This window comes from Corella eumyota, chromosome 1, assembly GCF_963082875.1.
Source record: "Corella eumyota chromosome 1, kaCorEumy4.1, whole genome shotgun sequence".
Classification (NCBI taxonomy): Eukaryota; Metazoa; Chordata; class Ascidiacea; order Phlebobranchia; family Corellidae; genus Corella; species Corella eumyota.
The window spans coordinates 21,578,349-21,600,166 of NC_137490.1; the positions used below are offsets into that span (position 1 = coordinate 21,578,349).

Sequence of the window (21,818 nt, forward strand, 5' to 3'; positions counted from 1 at the left end):
TTATTTTCGAAAATTTTTTTATCTTGAGCATTAGTTATACCAAAATAGTTCTAAAAATATTTAAAAATCAATGTCATAAATTTGTCATAACTCTCGGAAATATTAATGTTTGCTAAAAAATTTTTGCAAGCACAGCTGTTAGAACAGGGCGGTTTTATTGGTATAGTTATCTTTTGATTTAAAAAAAAAATAATTTTTAAAACTTTTTTACTAGTGTGCTTAGGTCATGTGGTCATATGACCGGCTCTATGTACGCAAAATACAAAAAATTGGTAAGTTAATTGTTTTGAAAAGTCTAAGTTGGGAACCAAACCTCGGAACTCAGTACTGAGAGTTGTGGGCCTCTCGCACTGAGCTAACTGCCACGACCTTTCAATGATGCAAAGTTGTATACATAGCTTAAGTAAGCACTTGTAATAATAAAAAAAATAGATTTATTTGGTAAATAAAATATGGTTCGAAAATATTTGATTATTTTTAACATAAATTTTTATAAATAAAAAAAGATATGCATAAACATTAACTAAGAATATTACAAACCTTTGATTTTTAATAAACAAACAAGCATTTATATATATAATACATACAAAAACTAATATTTAACCAAGTTTTAAGTTGGTGATATTATGATACAAATTATAGTAAATTTTAAATTCTTAAAATTGATTTTTATTAAATAAACGAGCATTTAAATATGATAAATAAACGAAAATTATTTTTCTAATATGTTTTTTAATTATTTATATTATAAAATACATCATACCAAATTTTTAATGCTTAATATCGGACTTTAACTTTTAATCAACAAACAAGCATTTAAATATAATAAACAAACAAGAATTAATTTTTATTTCATTTTCAAGTTATAAATATTATAACATATAACTGACCAAAACTTAAACACCTAATAACAATCTTTAAATTTAAATAAAAAAACACCTATTAATTAGTAATTAGTGACAAAAATTAAATTCGTTTTTGAGTTACTAATATCATGATGTACAATGGACAAAAATTTAAAAAATTAATAACAACCTTTAAATTTTAATAAACAAACACCTATTATTAAGTAATTAGTGATAAAAATTAAAATTTTAATTTATTTTTGAGTTAGTAATATCATAATATACAATTGACCAAGATTTAAAAAATTAATAACAACCTTTAAATTTTAATAAACAAACACCTATTAATTAGTAATTAGTGATAATTAAATGTCGTAAATAGAAGGTTTGCGATTCGTTGGGATAATAACAAACATACTAAAAATTTAGAACTTTTAGTTTTAAAGAACAAAAGTTATCATCTTTCAAAATTCTGACTAGAAAGAATAAAAACAATAATAATAATAAATACACTGACAATAGCAATATGTTTCGAAATCTAAGATTTCGAACCATAATTATTGAAGTTTATACAGTAATAACATATTAAATAATGACACAATAATTATATTACTTTGTAATTGGAACACTGTGATTTTTCACCAAATTAAATGTTTTAAAATTACATATTTTACAACTAAACAAACTCTAACTTGCCATGTACTTAGTTTACAAGTAATGTGTTAGTTGGATAAATAGTTTAATAGTAAAAGTGTACCTCGAATTCTAGGTTTAATATTTTTTTTTTACTATTTTGTGTACAACTGTTTAAAAGATATATATATTCATTAATAAATCCAATTTTTTTTTTTGAAAAAAACACAAAATTTGGTAAAATGCTTGTTACTTTATTCAATATACAGGTCTATACTGTTTCCAAATATTAATACACCAGCACAGCAAAATAACAGGGCTTCCAATAATATTTATTTCAGGGAATGCATAAAATTATCCAGATTATATTCCTCGTCGTATTGATTCTGATCCCATAGCTCCTCCAAAGAATCGATCATTGCTCGAAATCCTTTACTAACTTCAGTGTTCTTCGATGACTTGTTCTCTTGTGATCCCTAAACAAAAGTTTTTTAAGCTAATATACTTATACTCTAATAATTTTTTATATAACTATAACCTTTTTAAACTAGAACTAAAAATTTTGTCAGGTCTTAATTTTATACACTTACTTTATTAACATTAAAAAGATCAAGGACTTGGTTGGTTCCCATGCTATGTAATCCTCTATTATCCTCTCCCAATACAGCATCAGCTACTTTTAACTTAAACTTTTGTAACCCCAGGATCTTTTGCTCCAGGGTGCCTCGTGTGATTAAACGGTAAACGTTGACTGTTCGTTTTTGACCAATTCGATGTGCCCTGTCCATTGCCTTGTTAAAATTATGTAAAATTAATTTACTTTTAGCACGCTAGTAAATTTTTATGGAAAAAATGTATTTCTGACAATAGTTCTAATATTTAAATTATCAAAAAAATATATGTTTTTGATATGCTGTGCATTTGCTTACATCTAAATACAATCTAAATAGAATAAAGTTTTGTAAACAATTTGTATATTTGTAAGTCTAATTTATAGGTCAACAAAATAAATAAAACTGCTGTTTGTGGTGCACAGATAAATAACTAGAGGAAAATTTTAGTTGAGAATTACGACCATATTATGACAATTTACAACTAGTAGGCCTAATATAATCTATTTCTTACTAAAAATATTAAAAGTAATGCAAAAAAAATTAGCATCTTACTTGTAAATCAACCATTGGGTTCCAATCATGTTCCACAAAAATAACTGTATCAGCCCCAGTGAGATTCAAACCCAAGCCCCCAACCTTAGTGGTAAGTAGTAACACATCTATTGATGGGTCATTGTTAAATCTAAAAAAATGAAAATTTTCACGTTTTAAAAATTTTGTACAATAATAAAGTTAAATTTATTTTCAACTATTTTTTTTACAAAATTGGCTTTCCAATAAATTTTTCTTTTTCTGTATATATCTTTATCCTCGATGTGGAAAAATCGAATGCGCGACCCAAACATAGAGTAACATTTGTTACTCCGACTCAGTTTTATGTTGCCTTTGGCGGTTTGGGATATTATAGATTATAATTGCCCTCATGTATTATTGTCCTGGGACCCATGTAGTGTAGACTACTGCACCTTGCTGCCGGTTTTAAAATCTTTTTTTTATTTTTTCAAAAACTAGAATATCAAATAACATTATTTAATTTTTGTAAAATAAAAATTAGATTATTTACTTAGAAGTAATTGAGTATCTTTGGTTTGTAGGAATTGAACCATCCAGCCTCAAATAAGTTACAGACTTCATTTTATCTTTAAACAAATCATGTTCAATAATATCGAGCATGTTTCTATGCTGACAGAATATCAAGCATCGATGTTGGTTGACAACTGACATTTCTATGTTGTCTGCTGCAGGAACTAAAAAATGTTTATTTTTAATTAAAAACAGCAGAAAAAGAAAAGGCTGATTTAAATTTTAATAAACCTTGTTTTAAAATGTTAATAAAGGAATTTTACCTAAATTTCAGATAGAAAATTAAATAAACTAAATTTTCTGCAAAATTAAAAAAAAATTATTTTATACAAAAGATTTTTATTATAAATATAAAGATTTTAAACAATGTTACCCAATTAGATGAGTATTTATAAAAGAGGACAAAATAAAATTTTAATAAACTTCAAAAAACCAATGTTTTAAAAAGTTACAATTATTTAAAATATAAAATTTTTCAGGAAAAAAACCTAAAATTTTCAACTAAATTCCACAAAAAAAGTTTACCAAAACAAATTTAAAAAAAAAAATCTAAATTTTAGTCCACAAACAACAACATAAACATTAAAAAATATTTATTAGAAAAATGTTAAAATAAAAATGTAACTCACCTCCTATCCCACAATCAATCAGTAATTGTTGCAAGGCGACCAGCTTTGAGGCATGTTTAATATCATGAAGTGAAGAGTTTTTAAGTTTAAGTTGTGATAATGTTGACTTGTAATGAGGGTGGGATGGGGTGAGGACAAATAAAGGATGGTTGCAAACTTTTTGAAGATATTGAAGCGCCTGAAATATATTAATTATGAAAAATATTTAAACTGTGTTAGACAAAATACAGTAATTTTGTTTTTGAACAGGAATTAATAGCAGGTTAAGTATTTTATAACTTAATAGTTAATTTTAACACTTATTAAAAAAGTTAAATCATAAAAATTTTATAAAATATTTTTTCTTGTAAACCTGAAAAACGTGTGAAGTTCCCTTGATTCTTGCTGACTCATCATTGCTGTTATGGATTGATGACTCGGCATCCTTCTTGGCTTGAGTTTTAGCAAAATCTTCGTATAATTGTAACTGTAAATAAAAAATTAATTTAAAAGTATATTTGTAAGATATAAAAAATATAAAATTTATCCGTATGTAATTTATTTTATTTTAATTTAAATTAATTACAAAATACAGTAACAAATTTAACTTAAAAGTTAATTTTATTTTAGTATATCTGCAATTATTTTATTGTTATTACCTTTTAAAATCAAAAACATAATTTTAGGTAAATTAAATACAAAAAAAAGTAATTTAATTTAAAAATTATTTTTTTATTTTAATATACGTGTAATTATTTCATTGATATTATTTTTTTTTTAAATAAAAAAAACATATTTTTAGTTTAATTTAAATACAAAACACAGGTTCAAATTAAATCAAAAATTTATATTTTTTACCAACCTGCAAAGGACTTAAATCACAATAATAATCTTGTATAGTTTTAGGAGGTAGATCTTTTAAAACATCTTCCTTCATTCTTCTTAACATGAAAGGAAGAACTTGTCGATGTAAAGACTCCATTGCTAATAAACCTAAAAAAAAATAAATAATTAAAAAAAAAATTTAATTATAAAAAAATAAATTAAATTTGAAATAGGCTATTGAATTTAGAAATTTTTTTTAATTAAATATTTTTTTAAATTTGGAAAAATATTGGTGTTTAAAAATAAAAATGAATGTTTAAAAACTAATTTTGCCAAATATTATTTTTTAATATTTTTAAAGAAATCTAAAAAACTCGAGTGAACAACATTATTAAATTAATATCAACTTAAAATTATAAACATAAAAATATTATAAAATTTCAAACACCATTCTAAATATATTATTTGTTCAATAAATCACAAAATCTCATGATTTAAGTTAAACATTAAACCCAAGTTGCCTTTCTCTTATTATTACATCACAAATGCAAACAGAAATCATTTGTACAAGCAACTTTGTTATAAAATCATTTATTTGTGTTTTTAGGAGTTAATAAATGTTTTAACAATATGTTGGTTGTGTTTCTAAATATAGTAGTCTGAAATATTTCAGCTAGAACTTAGTTTTACTATTTCAATGAAATGTTTTTGTTTTGTTTATATCAAATAAAACAAATTCTTTAGATAAATATAACAAAATGTAAGTTGTTTAGTACAAAATTTCAGTTATAAAACATAAATCACATTTTCTAATCAAAGTTAAACTATAAAAAAGTTATTCTCTTACTATTTATAACATGATGTTACTTAAGTATTTATAAAGATTAAGTTTTAAAATTTGTAAATAACTTAAAAACCAAAAAAAGCTTTTTCAGTTAGTTAAACAGTTGATTATGTAGCTTATACATTTATACAGAAAACACTTAAACAATTATGTTTTGGTTTAAATTAATAAGTTTAATATTCTGTATAAATGAAGTTAAAAGTTGGAATTATGATGAAGAACTACTTAAGGTCATGGACGAGGATAAAGTGACTTTAATCAAGCGTGAAATTGTTGGGAGTGGGGATGACAATACAACTACTGACGATGACAATTCTAACGTAAGCTTTTTGTTAAAACTAAATTTACATTTACCCATTCAGTTAAATCCATTGGGCCATATTAATCAGGCCCACAAATTACATAAATTTTTACCAAAAAAATAAACAATTTAATGTTACCAAAGTTATTGGAAGTTTTATGTAGTTTTGGTCACATTTTTTATGTTCATAATGAGTAAATATAATAAAAAAAATTGTAAAACTAACCATTTTATAATTCAAAATATGCCATAGTTTTTTTTAGTATCATGAAAAACATTTTTAACACATTTTTTTTACAAAACAATATTTTTTCAAGAAAAAACAACAAGAAAAAATAACCAAGTGTTTTGAAAAATGTCATCAAAATTATTAAATAAAAATTATTTGCAGGTCTTATTAATTTACAACACCTAGCTAGTCCAAATTAATTAACAAAATAAAATTTCAAGACAATCAATTTACCAATCCTAATATTACAGGGTCATGAAATAGGGTCAGGTGACATTGGAGCAGCAGAAATCATGGCTGTTATAGTTTGTTGTATTATAGCTTTGAGTATTATTACATTTATTGGTGCTTGTACATGGAACAAGGTAAAAATAAACACTATTTTGAATTTATTTTATCATGTTGTAAACAAAATTTATTTTAAATTCTGTTTTCGTCTTGAATTACATTGTTAATAATTCTATTTCAAAGCCTCCTACACTTCATTTTTAATAAGTATTAATAATTACATGCTCATACATAAAAAATCAAAATTTAAACTGTAATATCAATACCAAATTTTATTGTTAAGCCTATGCAATAATTTTATGCCATGTATTTATTAATTGCCTAATATTGTTTTAAATTTAAACTTTTATTTTGGCCATTTAAAAAAAAAATCCAAAAATATAAAAAATTTTAATTTTCAGGCAAAAACATATTACAAAAGTCGAAATAGTTTCTCATATTTACAAACAGAGGCAGAGAATCATGATGAAAGCATGTTATACATGGTGGATTATGATGAGTTGAATAACCAACATATTAAAGCTACTTTAACTATTGACATAGGGAAAAATGACATGGTTTGAAATTTTATGTGTTTTTAAAAAGTTCATAAATTTTTAATTTTAATTTAATTTATAGTTAAACAGAGGTAAATAAATACACTTTTACTTAAACTTTGAATGAGTTTAAATTTTTAACTAAAACATTTTTGCTAAGATAAGTAATTTAAAACCATTTGTTTTTATCTTATTTTTGTGTTGTTATTAATACTTTTTGTGAAAAAATATTGCTAATGAGTTTAAGTTTAAATTTTAACCTTTGTATAACAGCTTTACCGTTATATAAAAGCAATATAGTATTTACCTAAATAATAAGTTCTGATTTAATTTATTTGTTTAACCACTTTTGACCTTCTACACTGTATAAATAATGTGCAATATTTGTTAATTAAAATTTGTTAAAAATTATGTTGTTAAGAATATGTGTTAAATAAAAATTACCACTTTTTAGCCAAAAATTAAAAGCAAATATAAATTTGGATAAAGAGCTTTAATAAAACTTATCAAACGGTCAGGATTTTGATAGTCATAATATGGCCACAACCTTTACTTAATATTTGCCAGCGATAATTTACCTATGTACCATTTTATATAGATTGACTTAATTATTGAGATCACAATAGTACTTCAAATACACAAAAAAATTAAATAAACAATATCATAAACAAGAACGGCAAAACACAAAACCTAAGATAATAACAAGACATTTCTTTTAAATAAAATAAACAAAAAAAAACTAAAAACAATAATCCGACTAATTTTATCACATATAAACCTCGAAAACTTTTCAAAAAAAATGAACAAAAAAAAATTGTTTTGAACTTACAAATATAACTAAAGTTTTAAACTTACCATCTTCCTGTTCTTTGGATGAGCTTTTAGCTTCTCTACTGTTAAGTATAGGTTTGGTATATCTATGATTAAACTCTTGAGCAGAACCAAGAAATCCTGGCATCAGGAAATCAAATAATGACCATAACTCCAATACACTGTTCTGTAAAATACATTAAAAAAAAGCTAATAAATTTGGAATAATTTTAAGAGTTATACTTTTGTAGAAATTTGTAAAATTTCGCTTATTACAAAAATTAAATATTGGTTAAAATGTGTGTTTAAAAACATATCAAAGTAACAATAAAGTAGGCGACCATTTTAAATATATTGAGGTATTTTTCTTAGTGGTTAGTATCGCAACTAAATTCTCTATGTCGGGGTTAAAGCCAGTAAAAATTGAAAGAAAAAAATAATACTAATTAAACATCCTTAATGGTCATAACTTTGCAATTTTTTTAACATTTGCACTATATTATTTCAATTTTTAAATAATTTATACTTGCAAAGTCAGGAGACCAGTTGTTACTAAAAAATCTTTGCTGTCTAATGTACTATTTTAAATAGCCATAAACAACAACATTTTAATAAAGTTACTTGTATTGGTGTCCCAGACAATATTAATCGATGATTTGAAATTAAAGATTTTATTGAAATTGCCGTTTTACTTTTTCCATTTCTTATCGCATGCCCTTCATCCAATACACAATAATTCCATTTGATTTTACTACAAGAAAAACAAAAAAATATTAAAATTAAATTCCAGAAAGTGAATTAAATAATGCATAGCAAATACCAGAAAAAAAATGCTTTTTTATGGTTAAAAAATATATTTAAACATAATTTTTTTTAACATTTAGATTAAATAAAATAAATACGCACATAGATGTAAGTTTGAAATTGGAAAAGTACCTGAAAAATGAAATATCATTTCTAACGACATCATAAGAAGCTACAACTAAATTATGTCTCGATACACTTTCTTGTAATCTGCAATTAAATAAAAATTTGTTAAAGTAATAAAGATATAACTATATCATACCATAATAAAAATCTTTAACTATTTTATAGAGTCTATTTTTTTATATTTATTTAACTTAAAAAAAAAAAAAAATCTTTATGTATATACAATTAGAAGTTTGCAAAAAAATTTACCATTTTCTTTTTTTACCTTTGCCTTTCTTGTGGACTTCCATAATAATGCAAAATCTTAAAACAATCACAAAACTTGCCCACTTCCTCCACCCAGTGGCCAGTTAAAGTGGGAGGACAAATTACGAGCGAGATTAGTTGAGATTGGTCAGTCTTGACCTAAAATTAAAAAAATTGTAAAAAATAAAAATAAATTTGATAAAATAAAATTTTCCGTCAATAAATTTTTTTATTAACAATTTTAATAAAAAAGTGTTTACCCTATTATTTAAGTTCTAACAAAGTGTTTACCTTTTTGTCAAGTTCTTTATAATAATGATCAGATGACATGATGCAAATAGTTTGTAAAGTTTTCCCCAATCCCATATCATCACATAATACACCATGTAGTTTATATCGGTTTAAGAATGCCAACCATTTTACACCATCCTACAGGAAAAAACAACCATTTTAAACCATTTTACACCATCCTACAGGAAAAAACAGGGTTTTAGACGGAAAAGGGTCACTTATCTATCAAATCTTCATTTATGTGCATATATTCTATATAGTAAATAACAATTTTGGAACGGAAAAAAAGAATTTAGATTGCTATAAGTACACTAGGATTTGGTTAAGAATTTTTTTACAAAAACTTCAGTATTTAATTTTTTTAATTTTTGCTATTAAATTAACACCAACACACACATAATTATACACAAACTAACCTATGAATAAACAAACTAATAAACACCTTTTTAAATAATAAATTAAAACCTTGAAACTGAAAAACATGAATTTAGATTGCTAAAAGTACAGTAGTGTTTGGTTAAAAAAATTTCTACAATTTAAAACTACTTTTTAACAAATATTTGAATATTTTTTTTTTACAAAATTTATACCAAAATATATAAATCCAAAACACAAACTAACATATGCTAATATACTAACATATATATACTTAGACTAACATATATATACACTAACCTGCTGATAAGACCTTAAGGTTGCTTTAATAACCACAGGAACCTTATATTCATCAAGTGAACTACAATCAAATAATTGCTCCAAAAATCTCCGCTCTTTTTTCTTTTTTTCAACCAAAGTTGGAGGAAGATTCGGTGGATCTGGGATACTGGACTAAAATAAGATTTTTATTTATTTTACTTTAAGTTAAGCATCTATATGGAATGGAGTTTGGTGGACAATATATGTATATACATTTAATAGGCTTTCAAAATAAATAAAACTGCAATTTGTGGTGCATGGATAAATATTACATATTATGAGAACTTTTAAGTGATTATATAAAATCTATTTTATTTATTAATATTCAAAATTAATAAAGGCCCAGAAAAAAATGGCCATTTTTAATATAGCCATAAAAAAATATAAACTAAAATAACAAAAAAATAAAAATTTAATAAATTTTAATTAACTAAATTTTATAAAATAATTAAAGTATAAATTCTTATAACTTAAAATAATAATAACTAATTAAATATGTAACCAACACAAAAATCAATTCACCAACCTCTACTGGCATGTATTGAATAAGTTTAGCAAAACAGCAAGTAGCAAGTAATCTAATTTGAACATCATGGTCACTCATTCGACCTAATAATGGAACTATTAACAACACGGTATATGGAACAACATCTAACTTCATACTCTCTATTATATCTGAAAAATAAGAAATTTTTGTTTTTTAAATGAAGTAGTATAATGTAATGTATAATTCTTAATGTATTTATCAATATAATGTATTGCAAGCTATTTATTTGTAACAATGAGATTTATTATAATATAAAAGATAATAAAAAGTAGTACATTTATGTCTAAGATATTAAATAAATCCTAAAATTAAAACAAACTTTAAGAATTGATAAGTAATTATGGATTTAATAATTGAAAAATTTCAAACATTATGACAGAATATTGTTTAATAAACCACAAACTAAATTAAAATTTGGTATAAAATGATCAAATATTTACTTGCAACTAGTTCTATCGTTCCCTTTCTTTTAATAACATCGTCGATTCGATCGAAATTAGGTAAAATCTAAAAACAAGAAACCTAATTTTTAAAAGGCCATTTGATATATTTTATTATTGGCTAAAAAAATAACAAACGATAATCTTAAAAATACTTCTAATTAAAAGTTCAAAATTGGTAATAATTTACATAAACTTTAAAATTTTATTTAAAAGAAATTTTTTAATTCTTTTACCTGTTCAACAACGACTGGCATAATTTTATCAGGAAAATGCTTAGTCATGGTGGCAAGACAGCGACTTGACATAAATCTTACAGTGGAGTGATTATGACATAACAATGTTGTAATATGAGGTAATAGTGTAAGAAACTAAAAAAATTTAATTTAATTTAAAATTAAAATAAATTTTAAAAACTAAAAAGTGAACTACATTCAAAAATAGAATTTAAACAAAAATTAAAAATATTTTTTTGAGTTTTATTAATCAACCTTTTAAAAAAAATAAAATAAAATACACGATTTAGTTATTCACCTGATTCTGTAAAGTAATATCAGTTAGAACAGGAATTATAACTTGAATAAGAGAAAGACTTTGTGAAATAACCAGCAAATAATCTGGGTTATTATGATTGGTAGTTTGGTTAGTTGGTGTACCATTTGTAGTTTGTAGACTCACTAAAAATTACCATAAATAAACCAAAAAGATTTCAAACATTACCATAAATAAACCAAAAAGATCAAAAATTACCATAAATCAAAAATTACCATTAAATTACCATAAATCAAAAATTACCATAAATAAACCAAAAAGATTTTTTTGTGGTAAACAATAATTAAATAAACCAATCCTACTTTATTATAAATAAAATTATAACCAAAAAAAACAAAAAAATTTAATAGATTATAAATTTGTGAAAAAATAATTTATAAATTCAACCTGTCTTTATTATAACTAGGATTTTAGGTAATTTCTCTGACATAAATTTTTTTTTAGGCCTAGTTTCTATGTAAGTACATAAAAAACAGTTAATTATAAATAAGTAGCTAGTAAAATAAAATATTTGATTTTAAAAATATTAAAATACCAGTGTTTATTTGTTGAATTAGATTCCATATTTGTGGCAAAATAGTAAAAACATTTTCTTTATAAATTTGAAAAATTGTTTCAAAACAACATTGGGCACCATTGCTTGCTATAGTTGATAACATTTCCTAAACAAAAGTAATGAAGGATATTAAAATTTTAATATGATTTTGTTATCACAAATAATTGTTACCTGTGACTCCAAAAGTTTTTTAAACAAAGAAACTAATATAATGAAGCTTAGTAAACATTAAAGGTATATATATCTAATTTATTGACCTTCAAAATCAATAAAACATCCATTTGTGGTGCGAGGGTAAATTATCTGGAAATAAATTAAAACTTCACACATTCAGAATAAACCGAAATATTAAAAATCCTTACTTACATTATTGTTAACTTCTCCAGAGTTTCCAATTTTCTTTTTTCGTTTGCTGGATGTTTCAGAAATGCAAACAGCTGTTCGTCGCAGTTGAGTAATCAAAGCATCATATTTTAAATTGTTTGAGGATAAACTGCAGGTTTTTAGTGTTTCCTCTGTTTGAAAACAAAAATTTAATACTTAATTAATTTTATAAAATCAAAAAAAAATTAAAGCTTTAAAAAAATTTATTTTTAATTTACCGCTAAATTCTTGAGCAATACTTTCCAAAGTTGGACACCTAACGGTGGAACTAATCAAAGAAGAACACAAGTTGTTAATTAATTTCATGTTGGGAGATTTTTCTCTTGATTTGCATAACCCCATGAGATGAGTTAAAGTTGTTGAGACTGTTTTGCAAACGGTGTTATTAGTTTCCCTCTGAAAAAAAATAGTTGCTTTTTTTCTAATAAAAATATAGTTTGCAATAAATAATTTTGTGTCTTTTTTATGCACAATGAAAAATGTAGATATATCTGAAATGTATTTAAACAAGAGTTGTAATTGAAATAAGACTTTTCTGAAAAAATTAAGCAAAAAAATAGTTATTTAAAATCCTGAATTTCACATTTTTGTCACAACTCTTGTTTATTTACAAATTTACTAACCCCTTAACTCTCCAAAAAAGCATATGAAAACATTTTAATATATGCAAAAATATAAAAACCAAAATTTACCTTTAATGTTTCCATAAGAGGTCTTATTATTGGGTTTAATTTATCCGGAAGTTTCCATTTATTTTTACCACTAGATTGCGCTGCAGAGACCAGACAACTTGCGATGTAAACTTTTACCCGATCATCGAGGCAGGTTTGAGATTTTTGTGCTTCAGTTGTAAGTTTTAATAATAAATCTCGCTGGTTTTGTAAAACTAAAAAAAGGAAAAAAAATAAACAAAAAATTGTGACTGACATCTTAACTTGAAAAAAAATGTGAATTACATGGAATGGTTTAAATTATTTATTTATTTTTATGGCACTGCAAAATACAGAAAACTGCCAATTGTGGTGCGCGGGTAAATTATCACTAACAAATATTAGTTGAGAGCTGCATCTATATCAAGACATTTAAAGTGCTGACTCAGAACAGTCTTTTAACTGGTATTTCCATTTAATTTTTCACATAAATTTTCGTTTTAATTTAACAACATAATCCTAATTTATGCACCCTTTAATAATATAAAGAAAAGTAGTAAGAATGGGTATTGAGAAAGCTTTACCTTTATCAGGTTGAGTGATAATTTGTGAAAAATGTGTTTCACAAAACTCAATAACTTCTGGAAATGAATAAACTGCTTTGAATGGGAAACACTGAAAAAATAAATTGTTGTTTATTGGAAACTCTGAAACTACAATTTTTTACCAATATTATTTGTAGTTTCAAAGAAACGTATCAAATTTAAATATTATTAAATATTTATTTAATATTAAAAACACTTTTTTTAAATATTTTTTTTTTATTTGTTTATTCCTAATGTTGAAAGGTTAACAGTCTAAACAATAAGAAACATCAGTTACCCCAAACCAGTTTTGAGTTGGCTTTGGCAGTTTTGGTTAATGTAGATTATAATAGTGCGTTGTTTAAGCTGCTGATTAAGTGCTTTATACCCTGGACCTCATGTAGTAAAGCCAAGTGTTCTGACCACTACAGCATGCTGCCATTAAATTAAAATGTTAAAAATTTTTACTAACTTGTTGTAAATTGAAACCTTTCTGTTGCAAATTATTAACCAAAGCTTTAATATCAGTTTGGACTTGAATGTAAACAACAGTTACTTCAGAATAATATAAACTCTCTTGCTGGGTTTGAATCAACATATTATGAAGGTCATTTGATATAGAAAGTGGAAAATCCTGTTTAAAAACATTCTACAAATTTAGATTTATAATTTTATATAATATTTTTCAAGTGTTTTTTTCTATAAAAGTAGTATTTACTTCTTTTTTATAATTATTTATCCTTAATAAAAGAAGGTTGACTAAATAGTCTAAACACAGAGTAACAATTGTTACCCAGATCCAGTCTCGAGTTGCCTTTAGCAGTGATCGTTATTTGGCTCTGCAGAAGTTTATACCGTTTATAATGCCTTACTTAAAAGAACTACAGCATAGAAGCAATGAGGATTAAACCTACAACCCCTTTTAGTAATCTTAGTATTTTAATTACTACACCATGCTAGCGTTGCAAAAATTAGAATTTAAAAAATTTATAAGAAGTATTTGAAAAACAATGTTTTTTTTAGCTTTTTTTTCACTAAAATCACTTTAAATAATTGCTAAAACACACTCAATTTTAAATTATTTTAACATTTTTTATTAAAATACAAAATTTAAAACTTACAATTTTAGTTTCAATAGATTCTTGCCACCAAAATTTTACCACCGTAGAGGCAATAATTCTCTGCATAGCTGATTGTGATGTCATAAACAAAGTTAATTGTTGGGAGATTGTTTGAAATAATAGAAAATTGTTAGGATTATTTCTCATTAGATGACAACATATTTGTCCGATCATTCTAAAATTAAAAAATACATATAAAAAACAGCTGGTTGATGCAAAAAAGTTATTTGTAAATGCCAGGCCCAAGGGTGTATAGTGCTGCATAGTTGAAGCTCGAAGCCAAAACCTTATAGCTTGTAGTCATTTGCTATTACTGGTATACCAAACTCCCAAAATAAGCTACTATTTTTAAAGAAATATAATGGAAAACTTACCTTGTTGTGCACTCCCTAGTGGTCATAACATGCGCTTCATATTCGCCACCAGAGTGGGTCGGAGAGCCTCCAATTAGTTTTTGTTGATCGTTATTTCCACTTTCATTTATTTTCTAAAAAAACATTAAAATAAATAAAAAATATTAAATTTGGTCTATTTAAAAACACAAAAATTTAAATTAATTTTTTTCCTATTATCACACTTACATGATTTTTGTTGTGAATGAGCATTGTGATGTCATAAGAGACACCCAGTGGTTGACATGACAACGACAACCAGGTATGAATATGGGGGGAGGTTGGGGTAAGTGAGGAACATTTTCGAACAAATATTTCAAAAACCTGAAAAAAAAATATTATTTTGTTTATTTTTTTAATATTTATTTAAGTGGTAGGTCGACTTCAGGAACCGAACATTTAGGACATTTGTTATCCCGGCCCAGTCTTAAATTGACTTTGGCAGTTTAAGATATTATTAAATATAATTGTTAGAAGATTAAACTGGTAATTGATTTTTGGCTTTGCAAGAGTTTATACCCTTTATAACGCCTTACTTAAAAGCGATTTATTTGTTGTAAAATAATAAAAACTAGTTAATAGCCCTTTCGACAGTCCGGATTTTAATCGTCATAGAGTGGTCTTGACTCTCAACTTTTAACAAACATTTGCTTGTGGTAATTTACCCATGCACCATACGCGGCAGTTTTATTGATTTTAAGGGCCTATAAATTTGACACACATACATATATATATGATTGTTAAATACCAATATACATAGATTTTATTAAAACATTTACTTGAGCAGATTTTTCTCTGACTTTTTGATTTTTCTCGAGCAGACAACATTGAAATAAATTCCAACAGGCATCCACACAAATATGAGATAACCATTGCAGATTTTCCTGCATATTGTAAATATCATAAATTTGTAAACAATAAAATAGGAAAACATTAAAAAACAAAATTAATTGAAAATTTTTTACTTAAATCTTTCAAGAAAGAAAAATATAAATAAAAAAACATTAATGTTGTGAAAAAAAATGACAAAATCAAATGCATGCTTTAAAACAAAATAATAAAATATTTGAACAGGATTTTACAGTATATATATATATATATACCCAGTCTTGTAAAACTAATTAATATAATATGTATCAATAGATAATAAAGCATATTAAACAAGAAAACATATATTTAACACAATTATATTTATAGCAAAGTTAGGGTAAGAACACTTGTTACACCACACATGAGGTCATGGGTTTAATCCACACTGATCTCATGCTGTAGCGCCCTTGAGTAATGCACTATAAACGGTATGAACTCCTGCTGAGCCAGCACTTAATCAGCAGAATAATTATCGGGCAATTATAATCTATAATATTCCAAACTGCCACAGGCAACTCGAGACTTGGTCGGAGTAACTTATGTTACTCTATGTTTAAGTCGCGCATTCGACTTTTCCACATCGAGGATAAAGATATATACAAAAAAAAGTGATTAATTTAAACAAAAGCTAAAAATATTTTTCTAGTGATTTAAATTAAATTTTACTTGTTTATCATTGTCACCAGTATCAAGTATATTATTTAAAGTGTTTAAAGCAGCTTCCCTCACATTAACAACAACATGGTGTAAGAATGGCCACAACCTAGAGGCTAATGTTGGTAAATTTTCTTCTGAACTGTGGATAGAATTTAATAAACATAAAAAATCAACATATAAAAGTTTGTCATTAAAACTTTTTAATAACGTTCTCTACTGTTTGAGTTAATAAATTTTTTTTGATGTGGGTTATATATAAAAAGTTATAATTAATATTAAATTATGTAATAATTAAACGAGGTTAAAAAAAATTAACATAAGAATTTGAAATGTTTATGAGAGATTTTACATCAAAACTCCTAAAAAATGACTTTTAAAAATTAAATTACCTAATTGTTTGATTAAATAAATTTAATATTCTATTTAAAAAGCAAACATAAATATACATCTTTCCCGTTTAAAAACAACTTAGTTCTAGATTAAAAATTACTTTTAGATCAAGTCACCTTATAAATTGATGAGGAATTTGTTGAATTAGTTTAGAAAGCAAGATCATAATAGATTGAGTAGATGCAGTTAATTCATCATAAACTTTTAACGATTCCCATAATATTGATAATAATGTATTTAACTAAAATGTAAAATAAAAGCAATTTTTTTTCATGCTAGTCAATCGCCCGTACTGTGGTTAACATTTTAATTGTCGTAATAAGCTCGCCACTTGCAATTAACTTTTGCTGGCAATAATTTACTCGTTAACCACAACTGACAAATTAAGTTACTTTGTAGGCCTATAAATAGGACAAATACATATACAAATTTGATATATATGTAAGTTACCTCGTTTTTATATTTCGAATTGTTAGCTAGTAATATTGTAGTAGGCATCAAAGCTTTCGCAGAAACACTTTTTACATCTCCATCTTTATCCTGTAGTCCATTTAAGATAACAGGGAAACACTGCGACAAGATTTCATCTTGGAGATCCTGAAATAAGATAATTTAAAAAAGGCTAGAACTATTATATTTATTTAAACGCAAAAGTTAAACACAAATTTTTGTAAATGCACTGGTATTGCTTGCTAATTATTAAAAATATAGTATCTACTAGTAAACGCTGTAACATAATCATAACTTCAACTAATATTTGCATACAATAATTTAACTGCGCACCACAAACGGCAGTGTTATTTATTTTGTAGGCCTCTAAATTGGACACACATATAGATATATATATATATATAATGGGAGCTCTATTAGCGTCATCCGCTAAGTTTATAAAATGCAGAAAAGAGGTAATTTTTATAACCTTATCCTTATCTTCTCCTCTAAAATTCTGCCCTTTTCGCATTTATTTTAGTACTACCCGTTTGAACCGGCAGAAGACGCTAATAGAGCTCCATATAATGTCCACTAAATTCCAATATATTAAGATGTTAATAATCTTAACAATAAACAAGTATAAGTACCTGTCTTATAGCAATAATATACTGGATTGCCAACATTGAACTTTGTCTAATTTCCCATTCTTGTTTAGTGTTTAAATAAAGCAAGATTTTTATCACATCTGAAAAAAAATTAAATTTTTAAATAATTAAACTAAAAATTAAATAGGTGAAAATTGAGTTAAAGTTTTCAATTTACTTACAAAATATGTAAATTTTTAATTGCAACAAATAAAATTTTTTATATGTCAAAATGTCATATCCTATAAAATTAATTGTTATTTATATTAAAAGTGTTTACTTAAAGTATTTACCAAACACTGCTGATTTGTCAAGATAACCGACAACCAAACTTAAAGTTTGAGCACAAGATTCCCTCACTGGGGCGACTACCTGAAAGTAACAACTTTTTAGAAAACACTTTTTGTAACTTTATAATTGAATTAATATAAAGTATTTGTATTTCATATATGTTTTGAAAATCTGTTTTTTCTACAGTATTAATTTAAATAAAATATCTAAATTAGTATACCTGATCAGAAACATAATCAGCAAATCGGTCAAGCGTAATAACACAAAGTAATCGAATCGAGAGATCAATCAACCATGACTGATAATAATGTTCCATCTTGAACAAAAAAAATTTAATCAATTTAATTTATTTTAAGTCTCGTTTAAATTATTAAACACAAGATTTTGGGTTTGATTTCCGCATTGTAATACAATAAAGAAAATGTTTTAAGTCCCATTAAAAACTAAGCATTATTATAATAATTATGAACCCAAATAAGAATAGCACAACATTAAAAATATTACCATTTTTTAAAACCTTTTTTACTTAAATTGAAAAAACTACAAATAAATAGAAAACTACAAACTTGTTTAACATCCATTCCTTTAACTTTTCCACAACCTGTTCCATGTTTCTTCAAAATAACTTTTAGTGCAATACAAGAACCATGTCTCTCTTCCCAGTTCTGACTGAATAAGGAATTCATTAACTCACTACAAACCCATTCTAGTGGCCACTCGGTCCACTGTAAAACAAGAAAACTTAACTAAAAATAGATTTAAAATATTAAATTAATATTGTAGAAATTTAAAATTCAGTTTTTAACCAGCAAAATATTAAAAAATAACTAAATGAAAGAGAAAACAAATTAAATTTGAAAACAAATTAAAATAACATATAAAATATGAAGGTAATTTTGCTGGTTTAAATTTAAATTTCTTCTGAAACAACATAGGAAAATCAATATGTAAATATATGTATATACAAATAAATCAAAAATTATAAAAAATAATTTGATGTTATAAAAACACTAGTATTAAACATAAGGCAACTTTAAGAACAGTCCCAAAAATTGATTTAATCTCAATAAACTTTAACAAACCTCATCAGAAAGTGGATTATGTGAAGGAATAAGTTCTAAATCAACTTCCACATTAGAACAACTCTTTTCTCCCTTCTTCCTTTTCTTTGCGCTTGGCTGATAATCTCTCTCTTCATTCTCTCTGTCAAAAAAGTTAAAATGTTTATTTTTTTTTCGATTTTTATTTTACGTTTCGGTTTTTAAAATTTACTTTTTTTGGTGACCATCCCTACTCATTTGTTTGAGTAGGAGTTTCGCTTTTCTTTTTGCTCTGTTTTTCTCTCGACTACTAAGACCTTCACTTAATTGTGACATCACAGTAGAACAAGACTGTTAAAAAAATCATTTTCAATAACTTTTAAAAATGTTATTTTAAATTTTTTAAGAGAAATTAATTTTTGGGTTATTTAGTAATTTTATTAACTTACTACTTTTTTCTCTTGTTTAATTGATTCTTGTTTAATTATTGGTTTATTATTTGATTCTAAATCTTTATCACTAAACAACAAAATATCAAATTGTAAAATAAATTGCTACACAATTTTTTCCCACATAAAAAACTTTTTCTATTATTTGTAAATTTCAAAAATTAAAACATAATTTAAAAAAATTGGTGTCAAAAAAATTAATTTTTTTTAATGTTGATTTACAAAAGAAAAAACTAACTCAAAAAGATCATTTGAAGAAACTCCAATTCCACCGTTGCCGGCAAAATTTAATCCTAATTTTTTCTCCAAAATTTTTCGCTGTTTAATTATCCTCGCTTTGAGATCTAAACCTAAAAAAATTTAAACCTAACTGTAAAAACATAAATTCAAAAAGAATTATACATAAACTCTTCTTAGAATTAATCCCTAAAATAATAAAACGATTTTAAATTATCAAATTAATTTTCTATTTTTTAAACCTTTGAAGTCTTCAGTTATTTTATATTCTTCTCCTGAAGACCCGAGTAATAGTTGTGACCCATTTAAGACACGTTCAACATCAAAATTGTTAAATATCAGTTTATCCTCAATAATTTCTTGTGTGCACATGTCTTCTAAACATTAAGGAACAACAAAAATTGTTATTAAATTGTTTAACAAATTTGCAAGAACAGGATTAAGACACAAAACATTTTAAAAATTAGATAAAATATTCTATTTTTAAAAATATAAGTCAATAGCCTAGATTTTAGTTCTCAAAATATGGTTGCAATTTTTAACTAATATTTGCTCAAGATAAAGAACCACAAACAGCAGTTTTATTTATTTTGTTGGTATATAATTCGGAAAAATATGAATAAATATTGCCCACCAAGCTTTATTATATAAAGATGCTAAAACATTATTTATAACTACTTTATAAAAATCTAGTTGTTACAAAATCAATGCAAAAAAATTTATAATGTCTTCCTAAAAATTTGACCAAACCCAAAATCCATTAAACAAGAATAAAGTTACAACAAACCAGTTTTAACACAAGGTTTAGGATCCCAAATTGGAACTTCGGAAATGATTGATTCAATTGCTTCAGCAGTTGATATTCTTACATTCCAATCCTCATGTTTAGTGTATGTTAACAGCTAAAAATATAATATTTCACAATTTAAGCATAATTTATTTTTGTATTTTTTAACAGCCATATATACATAACCCCATGTATTAAAATTTGGTTTTAATTTTTATATTAAACTGTACACTACTGGTACCCTAAAAATGTTATATATAAAATATATATTTATTGTATATTTAATTTTTAAACTTTATATTGCGTAAAAATGCTTCTATGGTGTAGACATACTCAAATTTTTTAGCATTTTTCTAGCTTTAGCAATTATTTTTTTGATTTACTTTTGCTAGTAAGTTGTTAAGTTCTTGAGGATGTTTCTTTTGTACATCTCCTAACTGCTTCGCTGCAGCTTTTCTTGTTATTTGACTTCCACCATTCTCTAGTAATGTGAATACTTGATCCAATCGACTAAAAATTAAATAGGAAAATTAAATGTTAGAAATAATACATGAAAAAAATTCGAATAATATATTAAGCTATATTGCTATATACAACACCTGTTCTGTTATTTATGTTTTCACAAGAAATGTGTTTTTGTAACACCAACCAAATAATAAAATTAAAGTTTAAGTAAAATCTAAACAGTTTTTACCTTAAAGTTGATTTAGCTTGAGTATTTGACATTGTTGCATTTCAAACTCAGAAAGTCACAAATATTTTTAAACAGTGAAATACCATATTTTAACTATCAAAAATCTAACTAAAACATAGAAAAGCTTGACAAAACCGTTCTTATTATTTTGGGTACTATTTAATTATGAAAATAAATAATTTAGCCAATCTATAACTTGAATTTTTTACGTAAAAACTTAAAAAGCAAAACAAAAAAATAAAACTGACATACTGATATCATTTTAACAATTAAAGATATAACATATAAAACTAATACTTCAAGTCTAATTTTATGCTTAAAT

General features: G+C 24.8%; 1 protein-coding gene across 2 annotated transcripts; it reads right to left on the minus strand.

Annotated features, from left to right (window-relative positions):
* Positions 1–1,371: 1,371 nt before the first annotated feature.
* LOC145752086 (TATA-binding protein-associated factor 172-like) lies at positions 1,372–21,623 on the minus strand. Of its 2 annotated transcripts, none has more exons than XM_082568304.1 (42): positions 21,497–21,623; positions 21,186–21,312; positions 20,803–20,917; positions 20,258–20,389; positions 20,017–20,128; positions 19,779–19,848; positions 19,562–19,680; positions 19,372–19,492; positions 18,856–19,014; positions 18,510–18,605; positions 18,292–18,370; positions 18,002–18,099; positions 17,373–17,519; positions 17,039–17,163; positions 16,542–16,671; positions 15,785–15,889; positions 15,195–15,329; positions 14,988–15,100; positions 14,614–14,788; positions 13,965–14,126; positions 13,493–13,583; positions 12,951–13,144; positions 12,477–12,654; positions 12,241–12,389; positions 11,854–11,980; positions 11,301–11,443; positions 11,003–11,137; positions 10,767–10,833; positions 10,306–10,454; positions 9,759–9,911; positions 9,084–9,221; positions 8,812–8,951; positions 8,553–8,630; positions 8,238–8,367; positions 7,662–7,803; positions 4,646–4,776; positions 4,157–4,270; positions 3,805–3,982; positions 3,156–3,339; positions 2,645–2,774; positions 2,069–2,269; positions 1,372–1,954 (listed from the first exon to the last, which is right to left on the minus strand). In XM_082568304.1, exons 1-42 carry the CDS (start codon positions 21,526–21,528, stop codon positions 1,811–1,813), a joined length of 5,448 nt encoding a protein of 1,815 aa, XP_082424430.1. In that variant the 5' UTR covers positions 21,529–21,623; the 3' UTR covers positions 1,372–1,810. The 2 variants fall into 2 exon arrangements, with proteins under 2 accessions (XP_082424430.1, XP_082424422.1); XM_082568296.1 differs by having other exon boundaries at positions 20,258–20,392.
* Positions 21,624–21,818: the final 195 nt, after the last annotated feature.

Coding starts and splice junctions, on each gene's coding strand:
- LOC145752086 (XM_082568296.1), bottom strand. CDS start 21,528: ATGTCAAATACTCAAGCTAAATCAACTTTAAG. Junction 8,368..8,552: donor AATGATATTTCATTTTTCAG/GTACTTTTCCAA, acceptor TTTTTCTTGTAG/TAAAATCAAATGGAATTATT. Junction 2,270..2,644: donor ACCCAATGGTTGATTTACAA/GTAAGATGCTAA, acceptor AATTTTAACAAG/GCAATGGACAGGGCACATCG.